The sequence below is a fragment of the Globicephala melas genome, chromosome 14 (assembly GCF_963455315.2).
Source record: "Globicephala melas chromosome 14, mGloMel1.2, whole genome shotgun sequence".
Lineage (NCBI taxonomy): Eukaryota > Metazoa > Chordata > Mammalia > Artiodactyla > Delphinidae > Globicephala > Globicephala melas.
In genome coordinates this window covers 54,144,692-54,160,462 of record NC_083327.1, presented here as the reverse complement: position 1 = coordinate 54,160,462, position 15,771 = coordinate 54,144,692, and the positions used below count along the sequence as shown (strand labels likewise).

At 37.3% G+C, this 15,771-nt stretch overlaps 1 protein-coding gene across 2 annotated transcripts in view; it reads right to left on the bottom strand.

Annotated features, from left to right (window-relative positions):
• Positions 1-15,771, bottom strand: part of RSPO3 (R-spondin 3) — a 77,415-nt gene that overhangs the window by 38,115 nt on the left and 23,529 nt on the right. For both annotated transcript variants that reach the window (XM_060283558.1, XM_060283559.1), the window contains exons 2-4: positions 6,947-7,138; positions 5,230-5,376; positions 396-593 (exon numbers count right to left, since the gene is read on the bottom strand). In XM_060283558.1, coding sequence (XP_060139541.1) covers positions 396-593; positions 5,230-5,376; positions 6,947-7,138 — 537 coding nt within the window. The remainder of the gene's footprint in view (positions 1-395; positions 594-5,229; positions 5,377-6,946; positions 7,139-15,771) is intronic.

Genomic DNA, 15,771 nt, shown 5'->3' with positions numbered 1-15,771 from the left:
GGCTGGTATTCACCATGCTCGTGTATCAAATGTTATTATTAGACCTTGTGTTTCTGAGGCTTCCCCTAAGTTTTCCAGGTACTAGGAAGGTAGACGATAGGAAAGATAATGGCCCAAAAGGAAGATATAGGCATATATTATATGCTTATAATGCAGCCCCCTTCCCTAAGATTCAATTAGCACACTTTTGTGTAGTTTAAAGTTCTGATATCAAGCTCCATTTAAAAAAATTACCACATCGATATTCTGTAATTTACAGCCAACATATTCTTTGTTTGGTACACATTTTAGGGTTTTCAGACGTGAGTGATAATAATAAATGTTTCCTAAGAAATAAAGTGAAATTTGCATCAAATCATGAGGATTCAAACAAGCACATGTTAGTATGATTGTACCTCGTTCTCCCTTCTGACACTTCTTTCTTTGCACTGTACACTTCCTTGTCTCACTGGTGGGGGGACACAGGTTACCCTTTGCTGATGGATGCTGTATTATTTCTCGGACCCGTGTTTCAGTCCCTCTTTTGAAGCCACATGTTTTTCCTTTTTTCGTGCATGGACTCCAAGGACTCCATTCACTGGCCTCACAGTGCACTGAAACAGAACACCAGAAACAGCCTCAGTTCGCTCACACATAGTTTCACAATTGTTAAATAAACAAGAAGGCATGCTTCCATCAATACTTGCCCAAATTCTGAGCAGAAATCCTGCAGAACAAAGTTGGGCAAGATGACTTAAAGATAAAACAAAGAGAAAGTGAAAGCAGGAATAGAATGTTTTCCACTTTTTGGTCCTCATATTATCAGGTAAACTCACTCTTGCATTGGGTTTACTTTTCACTGTAGATTTGATTAACCCAGGCATGAATATAATTATTCACAACTGACCAATGCTTTACAATTTCTAGAGCACTGCTACAATTATTGATAGATCCTGACCATAACTTGATAGGTTAGTCATTATTACATACTCGAGAATTGATTCTCAAAGTTTAGTGTGCAACAGAATCACCCGCAGGGAGGACTTGCTAAAACAAAGAATGCTGGACCTCTCCCCGTCCAGAGTTTCCAATTCAGTTGCCTGCGGTGGGGCCTGGGAATTTGCATTTCTAATGATACACGTGATGCACATTTGCAGGTAGTGAGAACACACTTTGAGAACTTCTGTGCTAGAGAATGATTAAGCAAAAAATGAATTCAGGTGCTTGGCCTACAACTCAGTGCTTTTTCTACTTCATGTGCCTTTTCTTGAGTACTTAAATATTGTCATTTATTCATGGGTGTAGATCAGGCATAGCAGTATCTGTTTTAAGTGAATTCTGGGTCAATTTCAGCTGATAAACTGCTTCTAGAAGTCACCTGACAGGCTGACTTTTAGGATGAACTGATATACTTTTTCTAAAACTTCTTTTGTAGATGTTTCCCTTTTTCTGTGTGTATCAATCTTTTCAGTTTTGGCTTTACAAGGTATTATAACAGATTTTTGCACTTCTAATAAAAATAAACACCTGCAAGGTGATATTCTTATATTTATGTTCATAAAATTTCCTGACTTACAAAGGAAACGGCTTGCAACAGTAACTCTTTCAGATGATATGACTCTCTTTCCACAAAAACAAATTCCCAGTAACCTTGCTGCCTTCTGATTTAACGAATTCTTATTTTAGAGCAGAATACTATTTTTCATACAACCTCAAGAAATATAACCTAAATGTTTCAGAAATTTAAAACCATGCACAATACATTTTTTTCACATGCTTTTTCAGTCACTTTCAGGTATCTGAACGCAACACAGAGTTGAATGGAAATGATTAGATAAGTGAATTTAAGTTTCTATGAACTTAAATGAACTCTACTGAACCACTTTCAAAGGAGTCTTCATGTTCAGTTGGTTAAAGAACAGAGCAACCAAATCACTTAATGATATCATAATCTCTTGCCAGTTAAGGTCATATCTCTGATCCCAATATTAGTCATTAAAAAGTAGGGGAGCTTTGCACATACAAATAAAAACACCTCCAAGAAAGCAAATGGAAAAATAAAAATCCAAGTTTGTGAGCTGTAACTTTGTTCAGTATTCATTTAATGCCAGAACTACATGGACTAAATTAGAAAAAAATTACGTGATGTGGAAATCACCCAAACTTTTGTGATTTTCATAAAAGCAAAGGTGGTCTAGGCAAATGTACACCTAGACTTAAGAAAAACAGATTTAAAAAATTACAACATAGGTAGCTATGAGTCTTTAGTCAGATGATGAATGGTTCTAAAAATGAAATTTTAGTGCCAATCTTAGATTATTCCATTGAAGAAGGAGGAAAAATATTCACAACTAGCGAGTTCAGATATAAAGAGCTCTAATAAGATGGGATAGTTAAAAGGCCTTGAGAGGAGAAGAAATTTTCTTAGCTAAATACTTTCAAATGAACCTTTAATGTTAGTATCCAAAAAATATTTTTGGAAAGAATGGAAACTTTGTTGATCATGTAAAGACAGCAAATAGGTTGATTTAAGTGGTATTCAGGTCATTAAATGAACAATATAGATCTGGGGCACTATTTGGTTAAGAGGTAATTAAGAAAAAAACAGAACTGCTCAACAGAAACTTCATTTCTTCTATCCTCTGTATTAAGAACAATCTTAACATTGGAACATTTAACTGTTCACTAATGAAACAAGTGTCTCAAAAAATGTTGTTAGCTCCTTGTCCCTGGAAGTGGTCATGGTGTGGTTGATCGTCAGCCTGGAATGCTGTAAAAGGGATTCTTGAACTGGAAGGAAAGTTGAATTGGATATTTCACCAGTAATGGTCTTACAACATTATTCATTTGTTCTCATTCTTGCTGCCTGACAGCATGGTTCCAGAGAGAACATAGCAAGGCCATGTTCTTTGCTACTCACTCTTTGGAGCTAGATATCTTCCCTCTGTGACTAGTTGAACAGCACCAACTCTCCAAGAAGAGCAATGAGGATGGCAGAATGACAGTGCAGAAAGCAAGCAAATTTCTGGAGCACAAAGTGGAAGAAATACATTCTCCTATAAAATTGGATTCAGTCGACATTTTTGCTTAATTTGACTTGCAAACCATGAGGAGTGGGTATGTTGTGACATAAATCTTTTACCCTAGCTCTGTATGAAGGTGGTGTATTCTCTGTTTATGACATGTTCTCTCAATTTAAAATCTGGGTAAGAAACAAGTCAAGCAGTATAGATTTTAGCAAAGGGAGAGACACATTCTTCAACTTCTGCCGTAGAGAGCTAGAGTAGAGGTACTAATTATAGCACTGACAATAACTCACATTGTGTCCTTGGGATCACCATTTCAGCTCTCTGGGTCCTAGTTTTCATATTTGTTAAAGGAACAGCCTTTAATGGTCCTTTGTGATCATCAAGCAAGTCATCATTTTTTGTGAAATTCTGAGGCAATCCCACAGGCATGGTCCACACAAGTGCTTGTAGGCCAGATACCACGTGACGGGAGACAGCCCTTACGCAGCAAGCAACAAGAGCCAGCTGGGAACTAAAGTTGATTTGCCTATTCCTATGTCCTAGGTCATTTACACCTATCTGTTCAATGAGCCTGATTCACTAAATGGCTTTTAGATTGCTAACCCCTATTCTAAAATATATAAATTTCTTAAACGTAATTGTGTTAACCAAACAGTCTTTGTCTAAATAGTATTATAAATTACCAGGAAGCCTTAATAGCTAATCCAACAGTGCCAGGTGTTAAATGCTCTCTGATAGGAAAGCATTAACACATTTAAATAAATGGACTTTGAAGGACTGATGCTACACCTTCAACAACTAAGAAAATCTAAACATTCGCCCCTTTCCTGGGTAGAGCAATATCACAGACTTTCTGCAACTTATCCTGAATTTCTGTCCTTGAATATTTTCAGAACTGTTTCCTATTTTCTCCACAGTTTGGAAGTTATCACCTCTAATCATCAGCCCTCAGGACCTACAGAGAGATGAACTTGAAGTGCTTTCTCATGTACCTTTTACCCTATTTCTAATTTATTTTTCTGTGTTTTTATTGACTAGAGGAAAAAATAAGACTGAACCAAATTGAGCCATGAGCTGTTTCAGGAAAGTTGTTTTCCAGATGCTTCTGAGATTATCTTTAAAATATCATCCATTTGTTTCCTTCTCACAAACACTTTGTTTAGAAATAAATGTCTCATGTGGACCTGAAATGGTTAAACCACCACTTTAGAGTTATTTCTCCAGTACTTAAGATTCTAATGGATATGTCTGTGGGGAGCCCAGGGGTGTCCTGGAGACTATCTTGCACTGAATCAAGGGGACAATTGTGTGCATTTGCCAACAGCACTGCAGTATCAAAAGGTTCTTGCAGCTCTTGCCCAGGGGATTCTGAGATTTAGTATGCTGTTTCCCCATTTGGTTTAGCATCTGCTCCCCAACTGTTCACCAAGCTCGTAGCTGTAGTAGCTGCACACCATTTAAAACAGGGAAAATATAGCCTGACAGTGATCCGTTATTAGGCAAACAACTTGTCTGAGGAACCTCTCCTCCAGGAAACTCAGCCTGCAATTAATCAGGCCCTGGGACTGTGTCCTTCTGTCAGTCTAAGTCCAAAATCCTCTCCTTGTGTCTGAATACCTGTGCAAGCAGGGTGTTTCAGCAAAGCAGTGTGAGAGAAAAAAGTGAGAATTTTTTTAACCATATCAGATCCAGTTCTCGAAGTCTTTGATCCATCTACTGAGTATTAAAGGGCTGTATCCAGAGAATATGTTTCCTCCTTTTGGAAAATAAGTTTGGTCATTGGTTGACATTAGATCTAGGTGGAAACTCTTACCCTAAGGTGGAAATTTAGTTCAAGATCAAATTTCTGTGTGTGTGTGTGTGTGTGTGTGTGTGTGTGTGTATATATATATGGAAGTGTGCATGTATACATATAAATTACTATAAGTAAAACTTCATTAGATAATGATACAAAATAAATCTGTAATGATCACAATAGTTGAAATAGTTATCGATGGTTCCTAAGAAATAACAGTGCACGCACAGGGTGTTAAATTTACTGTGATACATGCTGAGTAAGGCCCATTAGCATGGTATCTTTGTAAAGAAGGAGGGAGCAAGCCTCTTAGAGGTGGTCCCTCAGGCTCTTGTGAGACAGCACTTTGAGCAGCGTTTCCATGGAGACTGACATTATCATCTCTGGTGTTTCTCATCCCTCCTAAGTCTTAGAGCTCCTCCTCACCAATACTGACGCACTCCATGGTATGGTTATTGGCTTCCAACCCTTCTGGGCAATTGTCAAGGCACTTTCCAAGGTGTAAGTAAAATCCACTTTTACACTTTGTGCAGAAATTTTTGTTGAAACAGGTATCACAGTCAGCTTTGCATTCTGAAAACAAAAAAAGAAAAGAGAAATATGCTTCCATTAGCGTCAGTTAACTATATATTGTTGGTCCAGTTCTGTATGCTTACAACACAGGCACATGCGACTTGTATGTCAAACACTTAGGCTCAAAATTATTTTGCCAAACCAAATTAAAGATTCCTCCATAGTCATTTAGTTGAGGTACACCAGTCATTGATTTCAAAATTATTGTATTTATTGCCTTATGAAAAAAATTTTGACAAGGATGCTTATAAGACCAAGTGTCTATTTATATTAAATGATAGTGAAAATGTTTCATTAGAACTTTGATGAAACGTACTAGGATGTTGCCTTTGTGCTGCTCTTGAGGTCTATTTTTTAATTTAACAAATATTTCGTTGCCTACTGTCTGCCAAGCCCTATTCTAGGTACATTGACAGCAGCATACAAAAGAGAGATAAGGCCCATACCTCACAAAGTTTACATTCTAGGAGGGGAGATACAATAAACAATAATGATAGTTGATCCTTATATGGTGATTACTGTATGTCACACACTGCTACAAGTATTTTACAATATTGTCATTTAAGCCTTACAATAACCCAGTGAGGTAGCCCCTATTATGATTCTCATTTTACAGAGAAGGAAACTGATTCAGAAAGGTTAGGTAATTAGCTCAGGACCACAGAGCAGAGTGGTCTTTGAAACTAAGCAGTCTACTTCCAGAGTGATAAGTGCTCTGGAAAAAATAATGACAAAAACAAAAGGTAGGAAAAAGATATAAAAAGTGACTGATGAGGGGAAGAGGTTGATTATTTTGGACAAGATGGTCATGGAGTGCCTCTGTGAGAAGGTGACATCTGAGCAGAATCTTGAATGAAAGGAGAGAGCCCGCCAAGCAAAGGTGTGGGCAAAGAGTTTTCCAAACTGCCAGGACGGTGAGCGTACAACAGTCATTTCAAAAGCCTTGAAGTAGGAAGATCTTGCAAGAAGGCCGGTGAGGTTAGTGCAAAGTGGTTGAGGGGCAGTCGTAGGAGCTGAGTATGCAGAGGAAGGCAGGGCCACATGTGATGTATGCTAGAGTAGCGATATTTCCTAATTTACATTTCGAAAGGTTACTGGGTCTACGGTGTGGAGAGTAAACTTTCAGTCCAGATGAGATGTGATCTGAGAGTGTTTCCAACATTTAATTCCAATTGATAAATAAATGTTTCAGTTGCTGTACTGGAATCCTTCTTGAAGCGAAAATAGCTGAATTACTTCTTTCAGTCATTAAATACTTGGATTTTGTGATGGTGGTGGGAACTCAGGTGGCACTGGTGCTTGTGGTACCTTTCTACAGGTTCAATGAATGATAACCACGTTCTCAGTTTTTGTTTTTATGATGAAAAAAACACCCCTCAAAACTGGAGTATTTTTTATAGTGGTGAAAATCTTCCTGCCCTAAGGGCTGAGTTCAAGTATGGTTTAGCCTAAGTGTCAGGTAAATATTATTTACTTAACATTGAATATTACAAATACGGCTAGAGGCCATTTCAAATTTGGAAAGTTCCCCAAGGATGAGATAAAAACATAATTTTGTGTAGACACTTACTTGTACACTTATTTATATCTGGATAACGAGTTCCATAATATCCACTTGGACATGAAGAGAGACACACTCCAATCTGCTTCATGCCAATTCTTTCCAGAACAAAAAATAGTTTGGGCTTACATGACAAACATCCATTGTAATCTGAACATGTTGCACAGCCTCCTTGGCAGCCTTGACTGACGTTAGGATGCACTAGGGGGACAAATGTAGAAAGACAAAAATGAAAGTTAAATCATAGATATAGAAGTTCAATGACATTCTCTGGGCAGGATACACGTTTTCTTTTATTAGCTTTCAACTTGGTGGTAATGGGTGAATAAGTTGGGAATTTTTCCCTCTTTTCTGTGATCTGGTATTTCCCTTTAATACATACATATATTGTTTTAATTTCAAAGTTTTAAAAATTTGAGCATTTGAAAAATAAGAATATATTGCCCCAAAATATTTATAGATAGTATATACCTAGTGGAAGTATTCTCACTGAACTAGCACCCTGGCAGATTAGAGATGGGTATTTTGTGCTCACTCATTGAAATCAATACGTATTAGTTTTGCTTTTCATTTATGTGGTGGATGTCTCTAATGTCTTCAAATAAGGATGACAACATAGACTGGGGCTTAATCTGAGTAATGACACTAATTTTTAAGATATCTTTTTCAACTCTGGTCTATTACAGAACACCATTTCACTCTCTGATTCAAAGCAAACTGATTCTGCAACTATGTAGCTATTCAGCACCTCACTCCCTGCCAATGCTTTCCTGAAACATTTCTTCTCACATGAGTTTAATATTTATCAGTTCAAATTGATATAAAGGTGAAAATGTGATTTATCTTATCAGTAGTTCCACGTGGATCATATGTAAGTATTTATAATAATATTTACTATAAGTTATGTTCAATATTCGATCTTTTGGGAGAGAAGTCTTACAGTTTTTGTGCCCTCATCTTTCATTTACTTAAGTGAAATATATATTTGGTGAGGACATGACCAGTCTGTTCTAAGGGCTACTACTATACATATCCCTGAGAATCCCAAGGTTTCTATGAGTCACCCATATGTGTGGTGAGAATATTCATTAGCAAGTCTGAACAAATACAAACATTTGGAAGATTCATGTTTACTTGAGATCTTCACAACTTTAAACCTTTTTTTATGACTATTAACTGGTCACAGACACCTATGTGTGAGCTCATGGAAAATTGCTGACTGACGTGCATCTCTCATGTAGCGGGTGTTTGGGATGATTTCTTCTCCTAAGGTATTCTCTATTCATATACAATATTAATAGCTCTATGGTCCCTTCAGGAATTCAGAAAGGAATAATCCTGACCCTATGAGAAGCAAGGTTGAGGCACAAGAGTGCAAAGGCATCCCCGTGTTTCTCTGACTACTGTTGGTGCGGGGAGGGAGCTTGCAATGACTAAGTCTATCTTCACAGTGATGTTTGATTATTGCTAAGTTCTTTACTGCAAAAACAAATCCCACCAGGCTTAGTTAGAAGGGGTACCCATAAGCCCGATCAGCCTTCCCACAGGGGCGCACGGGTTAGCTGCAGAAAGGTCATTTGGTTGACCAGCATTCTCTGCCTGGAGGAAACCATCCCTGAATCAGCCACAGGAACCACAAGCAGCTCATTCTCATTCCAAGACGTTTTGTAAATAAACTGAGGAAATGTGTGGGGGAAGGGAAGTCTGCTCTTCCTGTACATGCTCCTCTGCGGGGTGGGGCAGACATCTAAAGTGGCACAGGAGGTTTAGACATTACAGGACCTGGGGGACTTGTAAGTGAATACTGCCTTCCAAGGAACAGGGTCATTTTTCATGCCAGGAACTCCAGCATTGGAGACTTACAGAAAATGTGTACATATTTTAATCTGGGAAAGACCCTAAAAAAGAAAGGGGTGAAGAGAGTTCCATGTGTTCGGAATTTAATCGACCCATTTCAAAAAGTGAGAGGTGTAGGTCAAAACCTGTAAAACCTTTTCATAAGAATTACTGATGGAAAACGGGACCTCAGTTTGAAAGAAAATCACTCCAAGCTCAGGAAAGTAAGTGACTGAATTTAAATGAAGATGGACTGGATTGACCCACATCAATCTATCTCATCTCTGAAACGCAATTGCTCAAAGGAACACAATTGTAAGTGTAAGCCCCTTGAAACTTTTGTCAATTATAACTTTAAATTGATAAGTTATGAAAATAAATATGACTTACATATTCTGAGCCTCAAAAACTGATATATCTTGAAATAAATTTTATTTAAAAATTTGGGTTTTGAATGCCTGGAAACTTCTGCCAGAGAGACCTCTGTATGGGTCCCAGGATTAGTAACAATTTTGCCCCAAATTATGAGATGTGCCAAAGTATCTTGCTTAATTCCCTCTTTAACACTTTTGCTGATGAACTGTAGCACATTCAACTCACACATGGTACTACAATCACTCTTTTTTCCCCATATTTTGCCTTTTTAGACAAAAGTTTTGACGAAACAGAGTGTCGAAAAATTAAAGAAGATATAATTGTCCTAACTGGCAAAGAAAATTTCTGTTTGTTTTTAATCAGGGAATTTTGAATATGGGCACGTACAAATAATGGCAAACTTTACTTCTTCTGGAAGGGTTAAGTGTTATGCTGTGGGAAGTAAGAAAAATTGAGACTATGAAGCTCAGATTCTATGATTCTAGATTCTCTTACAGTTGAGTAGCATGACATTTTGCTTTCTTGAACCCTGTACAAGGATCACTCAAATTATGCAGTTGGTATGACACAACTAGATACAAATTTCCCAAACTTCATCTTAAGGCAAGAGTTTTTACTTTTTATATGGAAACCACAGAAAACTTTGGTCTGGATTGACTGTAACAGCCCTTTCAGTCTTAAAATCTTATAATTCTAAGAGAGAAAATAGAATTCTACTTTGTCATGCTGCTTCTTTTTCCCCCACTCTAGTTATACCTTCATTTTCTATTTCTGAATCACTTTTTTTGCAAACAATGTTCTGTACTACTATTTTATATGAGCATTGGAGGGGTTGGTGGTGGGGAGGTTTCACAGAATATCTAACATTTGAACTTAATCTTAGACGTTATGAGCATGTAAGTGGCCATGATGGGACTGGAAGCAGGAACACCACAATTACCCCATCAAGGAGACTGGCACGCGTTCCATGCAACTTATGCTTAAGTAGTGGTGAATGGAGGTATGAGGCACATCAAGAAAATTGGAAGCACAGGATAGATCTAGATTATGAAACCCCTTGTGGGCTCTGCCAAAGAAATTATTCTGTAGCTTTGGAGGACTTCAATCTGGTGAGTGATACGATCCCACCTGCATCAGAAAGGCAATTTCCCTGGCAGCATGGCAGGCATGGAAGCTAGGAGAAGACTAATGTAAGGATCAAGGTAAAAAGACTGATGAGGGCTTCCCTGGTGGCGCAGTGGTTGAGAGTCCACCTGCCGATGCAGGGGACACGGATTCGTGCCCCGGTCCGGGAAGATCCCACATGCCGCGGAACGGCTGGGCCCGTGAGCCATGGCGGCTGAGCCTGCGCGTCCGGAGCCTGTGCTCCACAACGGGAGAGGCTACAACAGTGAGAGGCCCGCGTACCGCAAAAAAAAAAAAAAAAAAAAGACTGATGAGAGCTTAAAATATAGCAGAGACAGTGCAATGTGGTGAGAGAGGGATGCATATTCCAAGGATATTTAGGAGGTGGACTCAATCAAATATGCTGATCAACAGAATGTGGACTGAATAAGTAAGAGGATTTGTGTTTTACGTCTGGCCAGTGAAGAGAAAGGAAAGGGACGGCTGAATAAAAGCCACAGTTGAAGGGCTGTGGCAAGGTACATAGAATAAGAAGGTCTACAAATATAAACGTGGTTTGGGATCACTGATTTTGCAGATTTTGTGAACTGTCCAAAAAGTGATGCTTAGTAGATGGAGCTTAATATCGTGATGGTTGCTGGAGATGTACGTGAGCGTCTTTTAATTAGAGAAGAGATCTTGAAAGGGCGAGGTGCCGAAGATGCCAGAAGAAGGAATTGTAGTCCAAATAAGGAAAATATATATTATCAGCTAATTTTAGTAATACTCCGTGTTTCTATACCACTTTTGCTTTCAATTTTTACCACTTTTTGCATGCATCTCATAGAAAGCTAAATTAACCGTGGAAACTGCCGTTAGTAAGGGTAGAAGCTATCACAATTATTTATTTTGGAACCCCAAACTAGGACCCAAAGAAATGCTGTAAACTGCTGGACAAATAGTGAACTTAGATCAAAGGTTAGAACCTATATCTTTGATATCTGGTACCAATCTGTTTATATATAAGTAAACTCTAGATGTGTAACATGGGTATATATAAAGTGAATAAATGGGCAGAATTCATGGGAACTTTAAATTGGGAACTTCTGATTACAAATGCTTCAAATACATGGTCAAATTTGTATATCTTTTCCTAAAATTGGGAAAGAGGAAAGTATCTTTTCTTAATTTGTATACGAAAGTTAAAAGTGAAGAGTATACCTTAATGCATAACTTAAACCAATTTTCAGTATCTGAATTGTCGATACTCCCTGTGTAAGTGACTTCAATTTCTCTAGCTGTTAGGCAAGTCTTCCTACTATTTCTGTTTGAATCTTGTGATGTGTAACTGATGCAACTGTTCCTAAAGGCTATTGTCATGATAGTTAATTCAACTTTTTTGATAAAAGGTGCAGAACATAGAGTTTTAAACGGTACTAGAGCATTTGGAAAATACACAATCTTTGCTATTTTCAATGTTTATGATATACCAAACCAACTGCAGCATTGGAATCTAAGTTCTGTTTCTGTAACAATTTAAGTGTAAACTTCAAGGATTTCCCTTACTTTAATCCCTTTCTACAGCCCAACTGCAAATATTAACATCTACTGTAAATTGCTATGCAGAAGAAATCCATTATTGCATGCTGCCAATTACCTAAGAGTCATTTATCTGTGGCTAGAGAATTTCCAGAAGTACAAAATTTAACAGACTTTAGGTTTATAATAGGTTCGACTAAGTTCAAAGGAAGTGCTAAACACATGAAGGTAACATTGATTTTATAATTCAGATAATCAAAAGTTAATAAATTAACCAATTTGATAAATTTATTTTTAACCAATGAAACATACAGATTCTCCCTAAAGCATTCTTGTCTTTACAACATTCACTGTCTGCTCTTCTCCATGTAGTGGCCTTAGGAGACAGGGTAGGGAGAAGAGACAGGTGAAATTCTATAATCAAAGTTACTTTTACATCTATCCTTTCATCCATGTCCTCTCCTTTTACAAGGACGTTCGCATTGACTGGAAGCTTCTCGAAGGCAGAAATATAGTCGGTCTAGATAATTTCTTCGTAATTTTCTGGATAATTCTCAGCTTCTACACAGGGTAGCTGCTTACTGAATAGGTCCTCATTAGAGGTGTTTTTTTTTTTTTCCCCCTTTGGCCATACAGCATGCAAGCTCTTAGTTCCCCGGCTAGGGATCGAACCCGCACCCCGTGCAGGGGAAGCGCGGAGTCTCAACCACTGGACTGCCAGGGAAGTCCCTTCATTAAAGAGTGTTTGATTATTGAATGGATGAAAGCAATAAATATAAAATATAAGCCATTTATTTGTGTTTTTTTAAAAAAATAACGATGTTAAAGCAGTAAATATTTAACGGAAAGTACCTATAATAATTGACTTTAGTGAACTGCATCTATGAACACATAGTAAAGAAACCAAGTTTAAATCACATACATTTTGAGGATGCTTAATTATGAAATAAATCATTCAAAATAACATAATGAAAGCTTTTCTAGGTGTCATTTACTTCAGTTATCCATTCACCTGGTGAAAATGGAGACTTTTTTCTTGCCTAAGTAAGGACAGCATATTTCTATCAGATCTTGGGACTTGATTGTTATAAAATCATTTTTAAGTTTAATGTAATCTTTTGGTCATGGAAAGAGATGTTTCATGTTTCCTTTGGAATGTTTGGCAATATTCACTTTAAGAAAAATCTAATGTTAAAAACTTGAATAACTTGGCAGTCTCTTTCAAATTCTATTGAATCAACCCCAGGAAATATTGAGAGTCAATGTTTCTTATTTGTTCATAGGTTAAAGCTTTTAGGGCAGAATTGACAATGGCTAAGATCTCTAGAACCATCTGGGCAACTTGGGAGTATTAGGTATAGACAGCAAAATATCAAAAGCTGCTTAAATAAATATAATCGCTTACTGGTACACAATACTCCTTTACATTCTTAAACAATGATACCTGGATGAACAGAGGTCTATCATAGTCCTCTATTATTATTTCTGACTAATAATTTGTTAAAAGAGCAACATGTTTATATATATACATATATAGATTTTGCTACTTTTGAAGTACTGTGTATCATCTGATGATTTTAATGTCTTCATATACCAATGTTTTAATCATTAAATGAATTAAAATTCACCTATGCTATTTAAATATATAAATGTATGCACACGTGTGTGTGTGTGTGTGTGTGTGTGAGTGTGCGCCTGTATTAGACACATGACACCCACACATTCTATTTGGTCTTTTGTCAAATCAATAGCACAGACATGGACCGACCTGAAGCAGTTAAAATCATTGAGTCTGCCACATCTTTTGTCCCAGTGAATCAACTTCTGATACTCTGAAAGTTTGTGCCCAGACCAATGGGTTCACAAAATTCCTAATAGTCTCAGAGAGGAATGTATTCACCAGCTGCTGAATACAGCCCAGTTAGGGCTCCACCATTATTATGTGGGAAACACACTGTTTTTAATGGAAACTATTTCTTTGAAAACTTGGAAAATCTTTCTTTTTCTCTTACTGAATAATAATTTCCTGAAGGGAGTCTAATATTTATATTCTATAAATACTTTAAAATAAAACCACGCAATAAAACAGGCCTAACATTAAGTAGCAATTAGCTAGACTTTCCACTAAAATCAAGCCAGCTCAAAATATTAAGAACATGGCTAGCAAATGATGGCAGATATAGAATTCCCGAAGTCTAAGATATGATGAATATTTGGAACTAGATGCCAAGTTGGTGGACAATGGCTGTGCTTTTTCTATGCACAGGCTATAGCATCAGAACTAGAAGTGAAAGATGAAAGTGGGTTGCATTGTGTGTATATATATATGTATATTATATACATAATATTATATATAGTATATATATTATATGTAATATATATTTAATATACATACATTATATATACTATACACACATATATACACATATATGTGTGTGTACATATATATGTATATATATATATATATATATATATAGTGGAGACTAGTATTAAGGTTTTTAACAAAAATTTCTGATAACTACTATGTGCCCAACACAACACATGGTGCAGAAATCGTAGGAATGAATAAGACATCTGGTTCCCGATCTCATGACGTTAATCAGTTAATAAGCAAGTAAACAAAAAATTAAATGATTAAAGATTGTGATGAGTGTTGTGTGGGAAATAAACAGGTGGGTAAAGCAGAGAATAACTCTGGGAAGTTATTTTAAATATGCTGGTCAGGAAAGGTCCCTTTAAGAAATTTACCCTTTAGCTGAGACCTGGAGGGTGAGAAGGACTCGGCCATGAAAACCTGAGGGAGAGCACCCCAGGTGCAGCATCAGCCAGTGCACAGACTGTGGGAAGGACCAGGGCATGAGGAACAGCACAAGGGACACCAATGAGGCTGCAGTGCTGTGACTGGTATGAGATGAGGTTAGAAAAGGAGGTTAAAGCCAGATCCTACAGACCCTTTTCGACCAAAGTAAATAGCTGGGATTATCTACCAAGTACCTTCAGACTCTGCATTGGTAAGCAGATATTAGAGGGAAAGGAAAGAACACATTTTTGCCTGATTTAGTTATTCACTTTAATTTTTGTTAATTTTATGGGTCATGGAACAGAACCAGCATCTTGTATTCCACGAAAACATGTTTTCCTATTAATTTTTATATTAGAGGATAATGTTCTAACTAGACATAAATAGGGAATTTACATTCAGATTGCAATCTTGGAAGAGACTGTACATTGATCTACCTGTACTTTGCTCTTGGGAACATGTTATTTCTCTTTTGTTCCTCCCACCTCCCTCTAGCAGTAATTTTAGTTTGTTTTGGGGTTTTAAATTTTCATTCTCTTGTACTGGAGTGTGTGTGTGGAGGGGGAGGGGGCGTTGGTGGTGGTGAGAAGAAACAGGAAAGTTATGAAATATGTAAGACGTCATAAGAATAAATAAAAAGAGTAAAACATTTTGCAATCTTGAATATAATCCTTTTTGTATTTTTCTGAATTCTTGCCATTAGTGACGCCTACTGACAGTCTAAATAATTTAGAGCAACAGCATTATAGTTTTCACTTATAACCTTCCTTTTAGAATCTCACTATTATGGTTTTTTTTTCCATTAAATGACTTAAATAACCTAAGGGCTAATTCCAAAGTTGATTCTTCAAAAGTACTGAAAACCATATTAGTTTTCCTATGAGCTACCAGATAGCTATAGTTGACACTACTGCTGAAACTGCAACAGAAAGCATTTGTAGAACCAAAAATAGTGGGTATTTTTCCTAACTACAAGTAGAAAATCTATCATGAAGTACTCTGCTACGGGTGTAAAATGTAAGGTACTGACTGAATCAGCATCTCCAGCTGTTGCTAATTGGGGGGAAAGCTTCCCCTTCTCCAAGTGGCCATGTTCCCAAGTGGAGGTGAATAGAGGATAGGAGGCCGTGGACAGGGGTAATGGAGACCCAGATTCTGTAGAGAGCCAGGACCTGTTGAT